At 40.2% G+C, this 19,479-nt stretch overlaps 2 protein-coding genes across 4 annotated transcripts; one reads left to right on the top strand and one right to left on the bottom strand.

Annotated features, from left to right (window-relative positions):
* Positions 1 to 366: 366 nt before the first annotated feature.
* vrk3 (VRK serine/threonine kinase 3) lies at positions 367 to 7,274 on the top strand. 3 transcript variants are annotated; one of them, XM_026378124.1, is made up of 16 exons: positions 367 to 460; positions 1,385 to 1,602; positions 1,716 to 1,835; positions 2,276 to 2,392; positions 2,516 to 2,656; positions 3,048 to 3,188; positions 3,456 to 3,499; positions 3,729 to 3,795; positions 4,308 to 4,392; positions 4,481 to 4,583; positions 4,654 to 4,746; positions 4,835 to 4,967; positions 5,271 to 5,388; positions 5,524 to 5,573; positions 5,678 to 5,814; positions 6,737 to 7,274. In XM_026378124.1, exons 2-15 carry the CDS (start codon positions 1,386 to 1,388, stop codon positions 5,812 to 5,814), a joined length of 1,566 nt encoding a protein of 521 aa, XP_026233909.1. In that variant the 5' UTR covers positions 367 to 460; position 1,385; the 3' UTR covers positions 6,737 to 7,274. The 3 variants fall into 3 exon arrangements, with proteins under 3 accessions (XP_026233909.1, XP_026233907.1, XP_026233908.1); XM_026378122.1 differs by having other exon boundaries at positions 5,524 to 5,582; XM_026378123.1 differs by having other exon boundaries at positions 402 to 817; positions 5,524 to 5,582.
* A 100-nt stretch (positions 7,275 to 7,374) lies between these two features.
* On the bottom strand, positions 7,375 to 19,479 carry LOC113174269 (rho family-interacting cell polarization regulator 1-like). Its single transcript, XM_026378121.1, has 17 exons — positions 19,427 to 19,479; positions 19,090 to 19,291; positions 15,777 to 15,910; positions 15,612 to 15,690; positions 15,471 to 15,494; positions 15,309 to 15,362; positions 14,463 to 14,612; positions 13,590 to 13,653; positions 13,462 to 13,505; positions 13,244 to 13,369; positions 12,516 to 12,664; positions 12,307 to 12,415; positions 9,936 to 10,517; positions 9,589 to 9,857; positions 9,023 to 9,113; positions 8,842 to 8,935; positions 7,375 to 8,754 (listed from the first exon to the last, which is right to left on the bottom strand). Exons 3-17 carry the CDS (start codon positions 15,866 to 15,868, stop codon positions 8,735 to 8,737), a joined length of 1,947 nt encoding a protein of 648 aa, XP_026233906.1. The 5' UTR covers positions 15,869 to 15,910; positions 19,090 to 19,291; positions 19,427 to 19,479; the 3' UTR covers positions 7,375 to 8,734.

Genomic DNA, 19,479 nt, shown 5'->3' with positions numbered 1-19,479 from the left:
AATATTTGTTTTATTTGCACCATTAACCATAATGCTAGTCTTTATTTACACATTTTTCATTCAAGATTAAAACTGTGACATTTCATTTCAGATAAATTTAATCATCCACTTGATCTCAATAATTAGTGAAGGCTCATATAAGCATTAGATACACATCTGGATATGTTTTACATTTTAATTACTGTATATTTTGTCCCAACTTGCTTCTAATTTAAAGGTTTAAGGAAACAGTCTATTCATGACAAGACTATGAATAATTACAAAATAAAAACAAAAAGTATGAATAAACCTTTTAATAAAGAAAAGAAATACATACTGTAAATAAATGTTCGGTGTACTGCCCTAACCTTCCGCAGGGGGCAGCACCTCTGCTGCTCTGCTCCGATCACAGCAGCCTTTATCCGAGGAAGAAGAACCATTAAAACCCAAACATCCTGAACGTCCGCGGGTCTTGATGAAGGTTTTTCGTGCTTTTATTTAATCTGCTCTCTTTAGCAGCTTTTATAATTCACTGCAGGAATGTTTTGGCTAACGTCAGGTGCTTCTTTAAGCCAGAGCTCAAACGCAAACCGTGCACACAAGGCGATATTTCCGCCTGAAACTCAGTAGCTTTATTTTTGTCTTTGAAAGTTTCGCTTCAGTTTTTGCTGTTCTCCTTTCAGCTGTTGGGGCGTTGTTTTATTTTTCTTAACGTACCACATTGAAATAATTAAAGTAAAAACGCACACTCGGTTAGCTTTAATCGTTTTTCAGCAGGGTTCAGAATCGCTACAGTGCTAACGGGAGCTAGCCAACGTTAGCGTAACTATCTGTTCAGGTTTGTTCAACGTCAGTATTACGTAAACAAAATAAAGTGGGATAATAAAGACATTTAGTTAGGTTTAGTTTGGATCGTTGTATTACCTTTATGCAATTTAGACAGATATTAAAATGCTGTTTTTATGTTTAAGTTGAACACAGGTTAGTGGAAGTAGAGTCTTAACTATAGTTGCCATGGTGAAGCAGGACCACAACGTTTATCTCTATAGCAACAAGGGTAAATGATGAGGACTGTATAAAATTTAATAAAGTGATTAAAAATGTGTTAATTATATTAAGTAGAACAGAGTCAGGTTCTTCTGCTTGAGCCCTTTAATAAATGATCTTGAGATGATACATAAATACAATTCATGACGTAAACACCCATGTTGACCAGTCTGAGTTAAGCTTGCACTAAAGTTTCAACTGATTTACTTAGTTATTCTAGTTATTGTATGGAAAAGAGTCGGTCATTTTGCAATAATTTGTGTATTTGTCTGGTGAAGACTGTTGGATGGATGCTCATCCTGACCTATAGTCCACTTTGAGGATTGATGTATAACATCCTGTGTATTTACTGTTTCAGAATGCCTTTCCACTTCTGCTCCCAGTGTGGGACAAAGTTGCAGCCGAATTTCAAATTTTGCCCATCATGTGGGGAGAAGCTGCCCTTTCCTGCTGATGAATCTGGGCCTGTGAATCTACCTTCTTCTTTAAGTCTGTCTCCCTCCATAAACACAGAAGCAGCAACATCCTTAGTTAGACCAAGCCTTGCTTCAAGCAGAAGTTATGACCCCACAGAAAGTAAGGTTTAAATATTAATAAGATACTGGCATTATTCTTAGATTTTATTTATTTTAGTTGTAAATATTGAAAATGTATTCTATATCCTCTTTATCTTTTGCTTTGTTTTATAGTCAATACATGTATTACCTCAACTCCAAGTCCAGCTCGCCCAGCACTGCGAAAGACTCGTAACTCCCTTCGTCTGGATAAGGATGTTAAATTCAACATTAAAGACCCCACTCAACCTGAAGGTAATTAAATGTTGTGAAAGCAGTTTCACCTTAAAGTTGTTATTTAGTTTTCTGATTAAAGGTGTAAAAGAGATAAATACAGAGACATGTAATAGCATAAAGAGGCTGGCGAAATGCCTTGGTGCTTTGTATGTATGTCAGCAGGTAAAAGCAAACTTTATAGCATCTAACTTTTAACAATTTTAGAACACCTTTTTTTTATATAACATTTTTAACTGTACATATTTAGACAAAATATATGGCTGGACAAATGTCTAAATAAAAACCACAAACATAAAAAAGAGACATAATAGACACAAGAAATAATAAAAACTATTTTAACAAACAGCAGTACAAATCCTACTGAATTAAATTGGGTTTATATGAATACATCTGATACTGTACTAATCAAGCTGGTACACTGATTCCTGACTGCAAGAAAGTGTGCTTTGTATTAACAGATAATGGCGTTAGATTCCCGGTTTCTCCACCAAAGCTGCAGAAAGTCACTTTCCAACTCGACCCAAAGGTAGAACCATCTTCAAAATCTTCTCCTGTTGGAAAAGTCTCTCGACCTGGTGAGTTGAATCACAGAACAAATATCAGCTATTCATTCCTTCCTACTGTAGCATATGAAAACTACATTGTCTTTGTTTTGTGCTGCAACGTAATCTTTTCTTTAATCCATATTGGTTGTGTAGTCAGGGGAAAGGTGAAACTCTGCAGCCCTGTGAAGCAAGTGGAAGAAGGAAATAGGCCAATAGATAAAACAAGTGACCTAACAGTAGACGGCCCTTCTGTGTCTCTGGTTTCCTCACCAGTGTCCAGGTCCCCTGGAAAAGGTGAGCTAATATTACACACATTTCTCAACTTATTAGATTCAACTTTTATCACCTCTTAAGTCTTGGCCTTATGCACAGAGTTGCATACAATGAAACACTATTTAAGATACAGCTACTGAAGAAGAAATACATTCCTCAATAATCAATAATTAACGTATAAACAACAATGCCAGTGTTAGGATCAGTCAAACCCACAGTAATACTAATCTCAGACTCAGTCAATATGTGATTACAAATTACAGTCAGACAGGTGGGTCGCTGCCACTTCTAGCAACTTAAATCATATCAGTGCCATGTTGATGTTTGAAACCAAACTGGTTGTAAGTGGTAAACAAAAAGTCAACAAAGGACAAAGTTTCTTAATAGCAAGTTTCAAATGTTCTATTATTAGGAAAAAATAAGGCTAAGAAGGCAAAGCATTCTTCTGCTGTGGAGCCAATAGAGGAGGGCGAAGACATGACAGACACAACAGGCAAGAAGTGGAAACTGATGAAACTGCTCAGTCAGAGCACAACAGAGGTCATCTACGAAGGTGAGACTGTATCAGACACATCATTGAAGGTAGTGGAAGGTATAAAAGAAATACAATTAATCTTAATTAGTTTTTGTGCGTATTGGTAATAATAAGTATTTCCTTAAATCAGATACAAGATTAAAAAAGACAGGTTACAATAAACCAAAAATAAAGAAGGTTCCACTGTTATCTGTTATTTAGAACATAGCTTACAAAACATAAATAAATTAGTCTAAATAATAATAATAATAATAGTAATAATAATTAATATTCTCTTCTTTTCAGTTTTACAGCCAAATTCCAAAGAATCAAACCACATCCTCAAACTGGTTAGTGCTGCCTCAATTTTACATTCAAATAAACTTCTGAGTACTTCATCCAAAAGTGATGACGATTATTTTCAAACTATTGTCACTTAACTGAGGTGCTATGAGTAAAGAAATTGTTACTTTCCCACTATTCATTAGCAATTAGATGGTTATTAACTCCCTATTTCCCAGTTCTTCAATTATTCAGTTTCTCTGAGTGGGATCAGTAAAGTCAGTTTCTTCCTCTTAGGGAGCGAAAGATGGACGAATCTTCAATGAGCAGAACTTTCTGCAGCGTGCTGCCAAACCTGTACCTGGTGAGTGTTTCACATGTGCCACCAAATCTAACACTTTGTGTTATATTCACTGTAGTAGCCTGGTTACCCTGGTAATCAGGGAATATGTTGACATGCTGTGTAGTAACCTGGCTTCTAAAAATGTCGCAGATGAGTAATTTGACAAAATGTGGAAGCATTGCTCAGAAAGACAAAGACAGAAAATAGCTAATTTACATGTCTCGGAACGAAAATATGACACAAACTGTCATGTTTAGACTTGTAAATGACACTTTGTGTTAGTCTCACTTTTATTCTGACTTCAGATGGATGAAACATCACTCTGTTTAATGATGTCTCCTTTCAATCAGACACTCTTCAGGATGTTGTCATGCACAAATGCTCTGATATAAAACAGAAATGGAGAAGAAGCAGTTCAAAAAGAGGGGCACAATTTAAATTTCTTTACGTGCAGTTCTAACAGTCAGGATTTTTACTTCACACAAGCACCACACACAATAACCCAGATGTTAAAACCTGTTGTTTGCCTTTAGTGGAGAAGTGGATCAGACAAAACAAGATGGATTTTCTGGGGATTCCCTCCTGTGTTGGCTTTGGTCTTCATGCAGATTCCTACAGGTGTGAAAAATTAGTTTTTTTTCACATTACATAAAAGGATTTAAGATCAGTCTGGTATTTCACTACATGTTGTTTCTTGTTTCACAAGGTTTCTAATTTTCCCCAACATGGGCCGATCTCTCCAGTCTGTTCTTGAGGAAGAAAATGGGTTTCTGTCTGAGAAAGATGTTCTGCAGCTGGGCTGTAGAATAGTAAGTGTTCTCATGTCATCTTGTTGGGTTTGGTATATGATCCAAAACTGATCCCTCTTTCTCCTCACAGTTGGATGTCCTGCAGTATATCCATTCAAACGAGTATGTTCATGCCGATATTAATGCTGAAAACATCTACATCAAACAAGGACAGAAATCACTGGTGAGAAATATTCAGTACAAACTCTACTCTGTCAGTGCACATGATTGAAATGTGTTTTCTTATGAGCACTCTGCTTGTGTGTGGTTAGATATACCTTGTAGGATACTGCCACGCCTTTAGATACTGTCCAGGCGGCCAACATGTAGAGTACCGTGAAGCCAGCAGGACGCCGCATGAGGGCAACATACAGTTCATCAGTCTGGACGCACATAGAGGAGCAGGTGTGTGACAACTTAGCTCAAAATCCAAAACCCTCCTCCCTGTGTCAGGGACTCAAGGAATCGTTTCACCATAATATTTGGTATAAATCAAACACTGCCAGATTTATTTTCTTCCTCTCATGTCGGCTGAAGTCATCCCACAGTCCATCTGTCTGCAGAGTGATTTTATTCTGTGAAGCTGACTGCTGAAGTGATTTATCTGAGTAATGCTTTGTTGTGTGGTGTATTTAGATAAATCTCTAAGGGAAACAGATGTTGTCAGATCAGATCACATTTTGTGTGTTTGTGTTTTCCTGCTTTCAGCTCCGTCTCGACGCAGCGACTTGCAGTCTCTGGGTTACTGCATGCTGCAATGGCACACAGGCTCGCTGCCCTGGACCAACCTCACTCAGCCGGACCAGGTAGCCAACCAGAAACAGAGGTGAGAGTTTATTTGAAGGGAATCGCCATAGAAATACTACATTTCTGCTACATGCCTGTATGATATTACCCACATGGTTACGTCAGTGGTGCAATACAATGAAAATGCAAATTACTCAGACAAGTCTCATTGTAGGTACATGGATGATGTTCCTGCACTGTTGAGTCACTGCTTTGGGAAGAAGAGTGTTTCCAGTGAGTTCAATTGTTTCTCATATAACCAATAACGTGTGTGTGTGTGTGTGTGTGTGTGATTACATGCCGTGTGCTCACAGTATTATTATCTGTAGGTGCATTTGAGACCTACCTGACTGCAGTGATGGCTCTGCAGTACTGTGAGCAGCCAGACTACACGGCGCTGCAGTCCAGACTCAGTGCAGCTTTACTGCAGCTGGGGGGGTCACTGGAGCTGCCACTGAGCTTTTAGGTGAGTAACTATGTACACATGCACCTGGGTATGGGTGGTCAACAACATATTCTGTTAATTTTTTTGTTTTACTTTAGTTTAATGTTTACTGCCGCAGCTTCAAAAGGTTAACTTAAGATTGGATTGTAAAAAAATTGTAATCAGTACAAAAATAAATCGGTTAAAGATTAGAGCTGGAAACAGTTTGCTGTGATTTCAGGTTTAGTCCTGTTTGGAAAGGAAGACAAACAATTAAATAAAATAATCCTATTGCCCAGTCAAAGACACACTAACACACAGCACCAGGACTTAAACATCACAGTATTTCAGTCACTTTGACAATAAACTATTAGAGACTTGAAGATGATTTTTTATCAGAATAAGAAATTGAAAATATATCCATTATATTTCCTGCATTGATCTATTGATATACACCACTGTGCCAACATAATCTCAGTCTAATGATCCATTAGCTTTTTGAATTGATAACCAACAAAATGTTGTTAACAAAACATTCCACTTCAACACAGGACTAATGTTATGATGGGTCATACACCCTCTCTGTAGATAATCCAACATCTGTTTCCAGTCAACAGTACCTGCACTGTATTTCTGATCTATCACTATCTTGATTATGATGATGATTAAAAATGAGCTTTTCTTCTGAAAACAAGGACATTCCTAACTGACCCTGAACATTTGAACAGTAGTGTAGATGTTTTACTTTGAATAAAAATATAGAAAACTGTTTTGTTAAGTGTAGAGGAGATAAACACAGGCACTATTCAGCCAAGTAATACCTTGGTACGACCTTCACACGACCAATACAACTTTTTTATCAGTTCCTCCATCAAACTGTTCCTTTACCTTCGTCATCTTCACCTTATGAGGATCATCAGTTTGTGTGATGATATTTACAACTGTTCATTTTTTTTATTTTCAGATTAAAAAGAAGATGGAAGAGTTTTTAACATAATGTTTTATCTGTGATGTTTATGTACTGAAAGTTGTGGCACAGCGTTCAATATCTGCACATCATAGTTTAATAACACGTTTTCATTTGGGTCAACATTTTAAGGATTATTGTTATTTCTCAGAAACTGAACTTTTTAGCATTACAAACGTAGGATAAATGGGAGATGGATCCAAACTGCACTGATGTTGGGTGATACTGGCACTGTTAAATGAGTTAGTTTTGTTTTTGTGAGGTATTTTAACTAGCTGCTTGTTACAACACTTTTTATTTTTAACAAATTGTTAGGAATATACCTGTTTTTTTTCTGTGAATCTAAGAGGGAAGCAGGACTGACACTGCAACTGATGTTTGTGTGTTTCCACTCACGACTTAGTGCTGAACATTTCCTGAACATTAACTTCTCAGCCCTTCCTTAGATGTAGAAATAGTTGATTTGCCTGAATAAAGTGGCCACATTTCTTATTTAAAACAATGCCTTAGTGTCTTCACATTTAATCTGAAAAACAAAGCGTGGAATTGTCTTCCTGCTCTTACTGTCATGATCTTTACTAAACTAAATCTGAATCCTTTGGTCCTAATTACAGCTTCCACAAACACAACACACGTTGATTTTAAAGAAACCTTTATAAAGTTTAAACATTTCTGAACATAAACATTTGAACATTTCAAGACATATACATTTCTTTATATGAAACAGTAAATATCTCTTATTGTGCACACTCTTAAAGTAATTCAGAAAATAAACACTTCTCTTTTGCCTGATCGCCCCTGTCGTGGCATTTAAAACCATACATCTCCGTCGCTTGAGGCACTTTCTGAATAACGAGGCTTTTGTAGAACAATGTAAAGCACGATGCTGAAAAGACTGTAGCGCCCCTGTGAGGCAGCTTTTGTACACAGCTACAGACCCGGCGGCTTCCTTACACTAGAGCTTATCTTACACACGTGAATAGATCAGTTGAGCTTTCATACAGACATGCTGGCAGTGAGAGGCAGCTACACATGCAGGTTTAAATATACTTTTACACTGCACTGTCATGTTTGTAGAAACTGAACCAAAACCATTTTTGAAAAACGCTGTACTTCAAGTGTTTATATTCATTTCATATTCAATGCTTTTTAATTATTCAGCTCAGGCTCTTCTGTAGCCGTGAACATTAACTGTGTAGTTCTGAATTTTCCCCATTAACTGTCTCTGCTGCCTAAAATGAAACAGCCCTGTTTGTTTTCAGGGCACACTCCTGATTTGGAAATGACTTCATGTCCACAGCACGTTGATAAAATCTTTAAACATCACATGTTTATGAAGTCTTTTCCTCCCCTAACAGTGAAAGCGCTCTGGGCTGCACGCTGATTTAACACTGGAAATTGCAACCTCAATAGTTTTTAATATTCACAAATACTGACAGTTTTTAAACAACTCAGTAGGTGATTGTATGATTCTCTGTCGATTGAAGAACTGCATCAACTTGCACCATTTTAAAATTAGTACATACTTAAAAAAAATGCACTGTAATAAAACCAAAAACAAGGCAGCTTTAGCTGTTCCTGAAATGTTTACAATTTGGACACAGGATTTTCACATGACAGGAACAGTTTGTAAAAGTGTAAACGTTAGTGGAATCCCACTTTAACACAGGCAATGTTACAGAGTGTGTGTTGAAATGATGAGGACTTCTAGAGGGAGGGGGATGGGGGGGGGCGCGGGATTTTCAGTCACAACTGAGGCGCAGAAACCCGGAGGTTTATCGTTCTTGGTCAGAACAAGGCAAATATGTGCACAAACGCCACCACAATGGAAGAGCTTGTTTGTCTGAGCAGTAAGTGGGACATCCTCAGGGCCTCCAGTCCCACAGTATAAGAGGAGAACAGCATGAATGGATGGAGCGGGAGAAATAGTTAACGATGAGTCCACTGCGTTAGGGGACAAATGGCTAGGAGTGGCGGGATGGATGCTCCTCCTGATCACGGGGATGTGTCCTCTCCTAAAATATTTAAAAACAGGGTAAATTGCCAGAATCTCACGTCTGCAGTTGTTTTCACATGCACAACTGTTGACAAACTCCTCTCACCGTGTGGTTCATCTCCCGTTTCCTCACCGCGCTCCTCCTTATCCTCTGGCATCTCCATCTGACCCAAATCCAACACCTCCTCCGTGTTCGACTCCTGTAGTTTTTGCACAGAGTTGATTTGTTTTGTTAACATAAAGAATCACGACTGCTTCAACAAGCGTTCGACAGATTCTCTGTTTACCTGTGATTCAGAGAAACGATCTTCGTCCGAGTTCCTGAATCCTTCTGGAGCTTCCATAAGAATCTCAAGAGCATCCCCATCCTCTTCATCACTGCAGATTTACAAATATACACATTAATTATAACCAACTTACATACAGCTTTACTACTTACTTTTCCTCCTCACCTTAAGTGAGAACCATTATGTTCTACCTCTTCAGTTTACATATCCATTCAATTTTTTTTCATTTTAAGGAGAAAAGCATGAGGAAAATTAGTGAAAGCCAAAAATTCTCTCCAATAGCTCGTACGTGACGTGTGGTTCCTGCCCAAAGTCACTTGATACTTTACTTAAAAATTGTCAATTATGTCCACAGATAACTTTAACTAGCTAATTTAGGCTAATTAAATAATGTGACTACAAGGTTGGCACTGCTGGTAACAACCTTGGGAAAACGTGTGACCCCCACACTAAAATGGTATTATAAAACAGAAACTACACGTAAGAGCAAAGAGCCGCTAGGGATATTAGTGGATCTTCTGCTTAAATGGAAACCAGTTTCAGTAAGTTCCTTAGCCAACACTGACCTTCCTCCAGAGAGAAAATTCTCTTCAGCCTTTTTCTCTTCCTGTGTTTTCTTTTCTTCCGTTTGGTTTTGGTACTCTTCATGTTGCCCATTCTCCTCTTCCTTCTCTCCTTCTTCTTCCTCTTGTTGCTCATCATCATCTTTCTCCTCTTCCTCCTGCTCCTCCTTCTCCTCCTCATCCTCATCGAGATCAGAGCAGTTGAGAAAGTCGAAACTTTCAAGTGCTGTCTCAACTTCCTGGGTGAAACTAGCAGAAGTAGGAAAAGGAACCTATGGGAAAACAATTGTGAGGGTTAAAAATCAATACCTATTGGACTTTATGAAAACACCTGATGGCCTTGAACTCACCGTCGGAGCTTCTTCGTGTTGTTTAAGCTCCTGGACGGACTCAGGTTCTCCTGATGCTTCTACCTGCAGTCTCTCTCCTGCTTCGGCCTGTTTAACCTGCACTGACAAGTCCTCACTTGGATCAAGCTTTACCTCCTCTGCTAAAACCTGTGGGGCGGCACCATCAGACTCATCTGCTCTCTCTAACACGGGAGGTACTGCGGAGACGTCGGGGCAAGAGCAGCTCAGGTCTGCTGAGCTTTCAGAGAGGTCAGCTGACTGGACAGACACCCTGTCAGTCACTGTACAGTCTGGGCTGTGAGAGCAGGAAATCTGCAGATGGCCATTAGGCACCGCTTCTGCCTGAGAGAAAACCTCTCCGGCTTCCGTCTCGTCTTCTTCCTGGTTGGACGAGAGTGACGGCGTTGACGCGCTGGACTTGTGCGGAGTGAACGATAGCTGACTGGTGAGAGTGGTCTGCAGCATGTTGGAGGCCGTCAGCCTCTGATGAGCCAGAGCTGGACTGGACGAGTCGTCAGAGGATTCAGAGGAGTTGGACCAGACTGTCCCGTTCTCCATTTCTCCCTGACGCTTGAGCAGAGACTAGAAAAGAAACACAGAGAGATTTAATTTACCACTAAATTATCCACACGTGGCAAGACAAGAAAAAACTATTTACATAAGATAAATACAAGTAACCCAGCCTCCTCACTGTCGACTTTGGGAGTAAAATTAATGTGCTTCATGTGGAACTTGTAACAGATAAAAGATACTTTAAATAAAAAAACAAATCAAAATATAAATGTTACTAGAAAAATGGCCTGTTTTATTAGTTTTAATTTTCATTATATTAATTAAACACTGAAACCTGAAGCATACCTGACTGTTTCTGGTGTTAGTTGATGTTGAATTATCAAATATAATAAAATAAAATTTAAATCCTTCTGTGAAATTGCTAGTTGTAATGCAGCATTAGATTTACACTAAGATGATAAGTAACCCAACAACCAACAAACATTGCAGCTGATAAAATGTCCCCAATAATTTTTCTTTAGTTTAGATTCAAATTAAACATGATCAGACTTTTTTGATCAGGATCCTAAATTTTACTATAAAATTACGAGAACAATTAATTCAGTTTAAAGAACATTTTCTGCCATATGTTGATTCCTTCTTGTAATAAATTATGATTTACTTTTCTCAGCTTGGTAACTATAAACTAAACTACAGCTACGTCCCAACACACCGACTGTACAGATGTGAATCGGGGGGCTGTGCGGATGAAATTGCGGTGTAAAGATGTCGTCCTGTCCATCACAACATCGTAGAACGTCTCCACCACAAAGCAGCTCAGCCTGAGCCCGGCGCGAGGCACGCTCTTCATCGAGGTGAGGGAGAGGAGGGACATAATGGAGAGCTACTCAACCACTATTAAACAGCTACAAGGACCACAGCTCCGCTCATACATGCCGCTGCTATCACACAACCCACTACTGCTATCGTTCAGTCTCCCTGCATCAGGCACGCCGCGCCCACAGCCACACGTCCTAACACACAGTCCTCTGTGAGCATCCTCACACACATCAGTGCTACCACTACACACAAAGCAGTTGGGGAGCAGCTGAAATAGAACAACCAGTGAAATGACAGCAAGGACAGCAGTGAGATAAATAACGTGATAAAAATAAGGAGCGTATGACAAATTCTCATGAAGCCGGGGCTGGTTTCACAAAGATAGTTTAGGACCACAGTCCTCAACAGGAGGTCTGGTCTGTACTGTGGCTGAAATACAATTTAATTCAGAACTAAACCAACATTTCAGTGGGACATGACTCAAATCAAATGACTATGTCAAGTCACACACGATTTAGACGATAGTAGACGGAGTTTAGGTTTCAAGATCAGAGTTGAAAACCTGAATTTAAAGGTTGTTCAGAATAATCCAGTGCAAATTAAGGTTGACTGTGAAAACTGGGTCTAAGCATTAGTAGACATGTTCATTTTTACCAGTTTGATTAGATTCATTTGCAGCTGAACTAACAAAGCTTTAGTGCAGAGCTCCAACTTGAATTGCTGTTTGAATAATAGTAAAAATCAAAGACATCTACATTAACAACCACAAATGTTATGAATAAATGATACTGTGAACACTTAAAATTTTCAACTTAACCTGGTTCTTCTATATAAATGGTATTAAACTACAAACTACAAACTTGATAAAAACAAAAACAACAACCAGCACCAGTCAGATTTTAGTGCGTCTGCACCCTTAGAGCAGTCAAAAAATAAAAACTGAATGAAGGCGATTAAAGACAGCCTCTCTTTGTGAAACTGCCCCCTTTTATGTCACAGCAGATGTGATGGATGCTGTAATGTCTTCATTGCAACTCACATAAAACACTTGCTCCCGCATGGAGGGCGTGTCAGGAGGGCTCTGATTGGACAGCAGCCGTTTAGAAACTGTACTGGTGCATGATGTCTGATCGTCCTTGTCGAACGGGCTGAAAGAGAAAAACAGAACGAAAGGCAAAAGTGTTAAATTGTAAAACAATAAATAAATAAAGCGCCTGTAAGAAGTGTGTGTGCTGCAGGTTGAGGTACCTCCAGGTGACCTCTAAGTTTAGCTTCACCGTCCCGAGGTCGTTGATGTCCACGGCTAGCGTCTGGGGAAGCGGGCAGAACAGGTCGAGCATCTCGCAGGACACACTGCCCACAACCACGTGGTTGGCCAGGCTCTTTAGCTCCGTCACCTTCACAACCAAAACAAACAGAGAAATGAAGACAGGCAGAAACCGTGGGAATTCAGCGACCACTGTAAAAACGTGGAGCATTTTTAAAAAGAAGCCTTGTAATAACGTATATCTCCTCAAACACATTTGATTAAAAGACCAAAACCAATAATGAACTCAGCTCAGATTTAAGTAGGAAATCACTATTATCTAATCGTTTGTCTAAGGAAATAGGTCAGAGCATTGTATCAACATTTCTCTCTCCACCAAGTGTAGAAGAGCTTCGTGTCTTAGTAGTTAGGAGTTGCCAGGAGATAGTGTTCAGACAAAGACGTGCAGATTCTGTGGGAGGAGAGACGTTTCTAACACTTAAAGAAGCAAACATGCATCTTGTGCATGACTCCTCCATCAACAAGAACAACCTGTTGTCTCACTGAAGCAACAAGTGTGGATTCATTCACTGCCGAAAAAAGGGTTAGTGCATCAATGCACAGTTTGCTCCTGTTTCAGTAACGTGCAGAATCTGCTTGGCCTATTCACTGGATTCAAATAAGCACATATAGAACTATTCATGAATTATCATCTAAAAGCTGATGTTACCTTGATTGACAGCAGCTCCGTGACGAGAGGCAAGAAAATGTACTCTTCGCTGTCCCATATTTGCTTGTTGCTCACTTCCATGCGTCCTCGTAGCCTCCAGCGTTGCCGCCCGTAACGCATCAGGACCTAACAGGGGCCAAAAGCAGTGAATGTGAAGCAGCAAATGCAGAGACTCGGTCACAAATCAGTGTCTGTGTGCTGGAATCTGCGCGTCTTACCTCGTACTGGTCCCCAGCGCAGAGCCGTGCGAAGCCGGCGAGGCCTGAAACATCAGACATCACCAGAAAAATGAGAATTGGACTAAAGGAGGGAACAGGAAGTCACATGAGCGTAGAAAATGACTCACCCTTCATCTTGACATGAAATTCTCCCATCTGGCTTTCTAATTCACTCTCAAGTGAGCACATGTGCTGCAGAGACAGAGAGAGTGAAGGGTTTAAATACTGGAATCATTTCCTATGACATTTAAACCTGAAATGACTCTAACCCTAACCATGGTTAATTAATCGACTAACCGATCAAATTAATCTGATTAATGGAGTTATTTTATTATTATTATTATTATTTATTATTATGTTTATTATTTTGGCTCGTTTTGTTTTTGTCATGTTTTTACTCAGCAAAATTAAGTGGTATTACTGAAAAAGTAAAAGTATTATTTTTAAAGCTGCTTCATAAAGGTACACAAAAGGTGATTATAATATAATGATTTTAAGCAGTGGGAGAATTTTATCATGGCTGGAAAATGGTGTGAAAAGTGTTTTTGTTAAATAAAGATTTATAATAGTGTGGATTTTGTATTTGGGTTTATCTTTATAATTGATTTTCATTTAATTTGTTCATCACACAATTTAACATCACAGTGACATTAATGTGCACCGCGCTCCAGCAGGTCGATGTTCCTGTCAGAGAACATCAGGGTGTGTGACTCGTTTTTGTATTTCACTCTGTGCTCTTTTCTTTGTGGGTAATTAATTTATATTATTTATATACACAAAGTAAAAAAGGAAAACAAACTGAGTGTTGGTTTTAAACAAGACAAAACAAGAAATGATGATGAGAAGTAACTAACATTAGATGTGGCTTAGAATAAACTTGGACATAAACCACAGCGTTGTATCTATTTTAGGGAAATACTTCAAGTACAGAAGAGAACCACACCCAGCGTACATGCTGACACATTTGGTTCACACACGTTGAGCTCAGGTTCGTCACTTGCCTCTGTGCACTCTCTGTAGCCTTTGTTGGCCTCGCTCAAGCTCTCTCTGGCTTCTCTGCTGCCTGTGGCGGAGTTAAACGCTGCCACCATCTTACTTGCTCCATCACGTAGTCGCCGTTGAATACAATAACCTTCATACAACTCTTCAACCTGGAAAAAAAACAAAAACAGCGTAGTTACTTAGTTTGAATTGAATCAGCATCAACTAAAAGCAGCTCTGACACAAGTTTTTAGACGGGCTTGTTCTCAAACTGTTGTTTATTTACATGTTCATGGTTCATGGTTCAATTTAATAATTTACTCTCTCTTTATCGCAGTTTTAGTCGCCTGTAATCTGTGCTGCAGTGTTCAGTCCTTTCTGTCCTGCTGGTATTACAAACTATCTGAACTCTCTGTGACCCGTCAACTCATTACTTCTGTCGAGCCGTGATGTGTAGCCCACACACGTCCAGGAATGACGGCAGCTAAAAATGTAAATACTGAATAAAAAAACGACATAATGCTGCACCTTTAAAATAATCTAAATAATTTAAGTGAGAAAAATGATGTAGTCCTGCTCTAATTATTATTTTTTTTATTACACATCTCACTGGGATTGTGAATGAGGTTTTCTTACTTCTGGGAGTTTCTAGTTTGACTCTCAATAAGTAACTGGAAACTACTTTCAACTAATAAGAGTAAAACTGAACCAAAACAATGAAGTTGTGAGCAGGAAAACCAAAACGAGCCGAGGGGAGCAGCAGGAGGCAGCTCTCTGTGGGTTCATCCTTTGCTGAAATATGTAAATACTGACAAGAGAAGCTTTAAACAGTGAATCCATTTTATTTTTAATGATCTCAAACAAACCTTGCTGAGGTGGAATTCCAAGCGACGCATGAACCTCTCTATGGCTTTCACTTGCTGCAAGAAACAAAACAATCATTAGACAAGTTAATACAACCTGTTACATTACTTCTTCCACCAGTGGACAGTTTCAATGGTCCTGCAGCGGGTGTGAATGAAACTCACCTTATCCAGCTCATACAAAGACCCCTGGAAACAAAAAGACAACAAGAACCATAAATAAACATCCAGACTGAGAAGTGGAGACAACAGCAGCCAGTGTGACACTGAATGACCAGTACTGGTGGGACTGGTTTGAGCTCTCACCAAACGACCGTTCCTCTTGTTTTCTCTGATCTGCTGACCCAGACTGTCCAGCTCCAGCTGGTGGACCTGCAGGTACGACCTAACAACAATAACCCACAGTGAGCTTACACCTGGCAGCCGTCCACTAGAATCAATACAAACAGAGCCTGAGATGTGTTTACTCACTGTAAGCCTCTGCGTAAGGCAGCGTACACCTCATCCAGCCGCTCAGGCTGGGGGGTTTTAGTGGGTGGCAGCTTGGTGGAGCCGGTGAACATCCTGCTTCCTTACAAGGCACGTTTCTCTTGGATCAAACAGTGCTGAGGAAGGGAGAGATAGAGCGTGGGATCATTTCTGATAAAACCTCGGTGGTTATTTCAGTCAAAGGAGACTAGAAGAGACAGACTGAGAGCTGCTCGCTGGGGTGGGAGATACAGATTTTAAGGAGGTGGTGGAACAAACTCGATTCACCCATTTTCATCCTTCGTCTTACACAGATATAGACATAGAGAGATTGATGGATTCATTTGACAACAACAAAGTCTAACTAAAGCGGGAAACATGGCAGGTGTTAAAACTAGACAGACAGATCAAGACCACAGCTTCACAACCAACAACCAAAGCTTTATGGAGAATTTCGTCTGTTTCAGGGAGCAGCAGCAGTATTTAAATCTAAAACACAAGTACCTCATGTTGTGTAACTGTGATGATCCCTAATCAAGCTAGAATAGTTAGAGACAGTTAACTAATAACCCTGATCACGCCGTTTTGAGCCCCGTTCAATCTGCAGCCTGGTTTTAATGAGCTGAGCAGCAGCTGATTCACATCTGATTTGTTGTTGAACGTTTTCAAAATGACAAAGAAATGTCTTTCTCTGCATTAAGTCTCCCTCAGTAACATGGGCATGTTCCTATGGACGTTACAGTCAGTATCGCGATATGTTTAATTCTTATCATGATACATCGAGGTCGATACGATGCAGCCCTGCCCTGCCGAGTGCACAGATACTGTCACTACTGTATCATGCTGGGAGAGTCGAGTGTAGCACTGTGGCTTTAACAAACCGAGGCAAATGTGCTGTAATTATACAAAAAGGAGACATTAGAGCGAAAAAATGTGCTGTGTCACTTCGTACCTCACTTTATCTCACAACCATTTTCCCCCACTGTGCGATTAGTAAAGAGTCTGATGATTAGAAAGGAGGGAAACCCGGGGACATAAAGCTTTATTTCACTTCCTCTGTCTGACCTCACTGTTTGGTTGAAAGTCTGAGTTGGTGAGTGACACATATGCAGCCACCACAGTGGCCACCACCGACAACAGCAGAGAGTACAGTGTGCTTCTTCCCCTTCCTTCCCTACTTCTCCACCCCCTCCTCCTCCACATCCAACACCACAGCACAGGAAGTCTCATGGCTGACTCTACACAGGAAATTCTACACAGACGTTTGGCCTAAGAATATAAAACCAGTGCTGCACCGAGTGTAGAAACTGACCTGCTTTCTACACGCAGATTAACGCGGTGCCAGAGTCAGGGGAAACCATACGAAGAGAGGGTCGTGCCTGAGCTAATCTAGTCACAAAAGAGATTACAGACTTAAACCAAACTAAATCTGCCAAGCAGGAGCCAAACCCGTATTAACACATGGGATGTGTGAATGAGCCAGCACAGGACAGAGCAACTGGTGGCATCTGCTCTGCATTGTCTTACTCACCTCACAATCAGGAGAGAAATTGTTGTCTTATTAAAACAGATGGGAGCAAACGTTCCACCTGCAGCAGCTGCTCAGATGAGAAACCCACAGATTACTGTCTTACAGGTTGGAAACAACACTGTTCTTATCAGAATAAGCTGTGTATACTCAGTTTTGTTAGTTTCTCCTGCCACACAGTGAGGACGTGGGCTCGGGGAGCAGCAGAGCAGGGGTCCAGTTGAACCGCTAATCTTAGCTGCTTACAGGGAAGATTAACTGGAGTTGGTCAGGGTTAGAAAATGGCTGAAAACAAAGGTACCAGAGAGAACTTAAACATAAAAATACCCAACAACCTACTGCCAAACATGTCTGAAGAACATGTGCAGGATTCAAACAAGTGCCCTGAGGTGGGCTCTGCTATGAAAGTGCAAAGTCATCATGATGACACACAGAGAGACACAAATCATACCCACTCACAAACAGCTGTACCTGCAGCGGACACACAAGCTCTGCAGCAATACTGATAATTATGAGCTCTAATAGCCCGGTTTCCTCTCTGTCAGATGTGCTTTTATTCCTTTCCCTACATTAGCGATCATTAGCTGGATTAATCCTCTCTGCAGAGTAGAGTGAACAAAGAGGACACTGTTTCCAATCACCTCACAAGACTGGAGTTGTGTTAAAAAAAAAAAGCCTTTCAAGCACTCACTGCATGCACAACCACATGTAGTGTTGTTCAGGGGGTAGTTTGGGCCTAAAACTAAAAATTCCCCAAATACAAACTAAACATGAAGCATCAAGTGTGTACTCACTAAAAGGAGATTTACTTAATGAATTAAGTGCTTCTGTATAAACTGTCACAATAAATAGATAAATGAATAAAAAATAACACTAAACCAGCACATTTAACAAGCTGGAATAAGTGAATCTGTGATAAACTAGAGATACCATTAATCATTAATCATTAATCAGATTATCAAAATAGTTTCTGATGGACTTCTGATACTCAGATACTAAAACTGTATAATGATAAATTAGGAAGGACCTGAAAGTTACAAACATGAAATAAAACTGGTTTAATCTAAACAATAATCTAAATGTGGAGAAGAAAGTTGTGTATGTGAAGCTGTTTTTTATTTTTTACTGTAGAAATACTTATGACTAAAGTTCTGACTAGAAGCACAACTGGAAACTGTTCATCTCCTGTTGATCAGATCTTACTCTAACAGATTAATCATTTTCCATGAACAGCTTTCTTCATCCACACTTTGTGGGTCCGAGCGTGTGTTGGAGGAGGAAGAGGAGGAGGAAGAGGATGAGGGGTAATGGTGTTACAATAAAATGCAGCCACCTCTATTTCCAGATTACTGGATTAACCTGACCCGGCGGCAGCAGGCCACTGGGTCGGATAAACACTGTCACACATCACAGCAGCGCTCCTAACATCAAATTAGATCAACTTCCACCAGCAAACTTGTGAAACTGAGCCGAGCCTGGTTTTGTATTCCGTGCATATCCCCCCCTTCAGCCCCCGGAGCTCATCACAGGCCACAAAAAGTCCAGTCCCGTTCAGACCTGGACCCTCACCGCCCTCGTCCCTTCACGTATCCGTCCACCAACTCACATGAAACCAGAAAAGAAAACGGACAGAAAACCGGGGATCGGGTCAATCAGAGCCAGCTGGCGGACACAATGTCGACAACATCACAGGCGAAGCAACTTCACGTCGGACGGACTCGTGTGGAGGAACAAATTAACGGGATTCGTGTTGATGTGACCTTGGCGATAAAAAGCAGCAGCTCATACCTGCGTCTAAATGTCCGACAAGCCGGTGAAAAGGCCCGGAGTCCCATTTCCGACGCGATGCTCCATCCAGTTTCCAGAGGTTTACAGTTATTCTGGGCGCTGTCCTTCTCCTTGATTTCGCAGTTTTTGTGTCCACAGTCAAAAACACGGTGCAGGCACCGAGACGACTTCCGGCCACGGTTTTCATAATAAGAGGCTGAAACTGATATGGAGGCACAAGTATGCAAACAGAAATACACAAACTCATTAAGCAAGGAAAACTTAACCTAACCCTAACCCCTAACTCTAACCCTAACCCTAACCCCTAACCCTAACCCTAACCCTAAGGAATACTTACTCCACTGCTCTATATACGCATAGAAGTACCACCGCAAATTCTTTACACTAGTT

Source organism: Anabas testudineus, chromosome 3 (genome assembly GCF_900324465.2).
Source record: "Anabas testudineus chromosome 3, fAnaTes1.2, whole genome shotgun sequence".
Lineage (NCBI taxonomy): Eukaryota > Metazoa > Chordata > Actinopteri > Anabantiformes > Anabantidae > Anabas > Anabas testudineus.
This window is presented reverse-complemented; position numbering and strand designations above follow the sequence as displayed.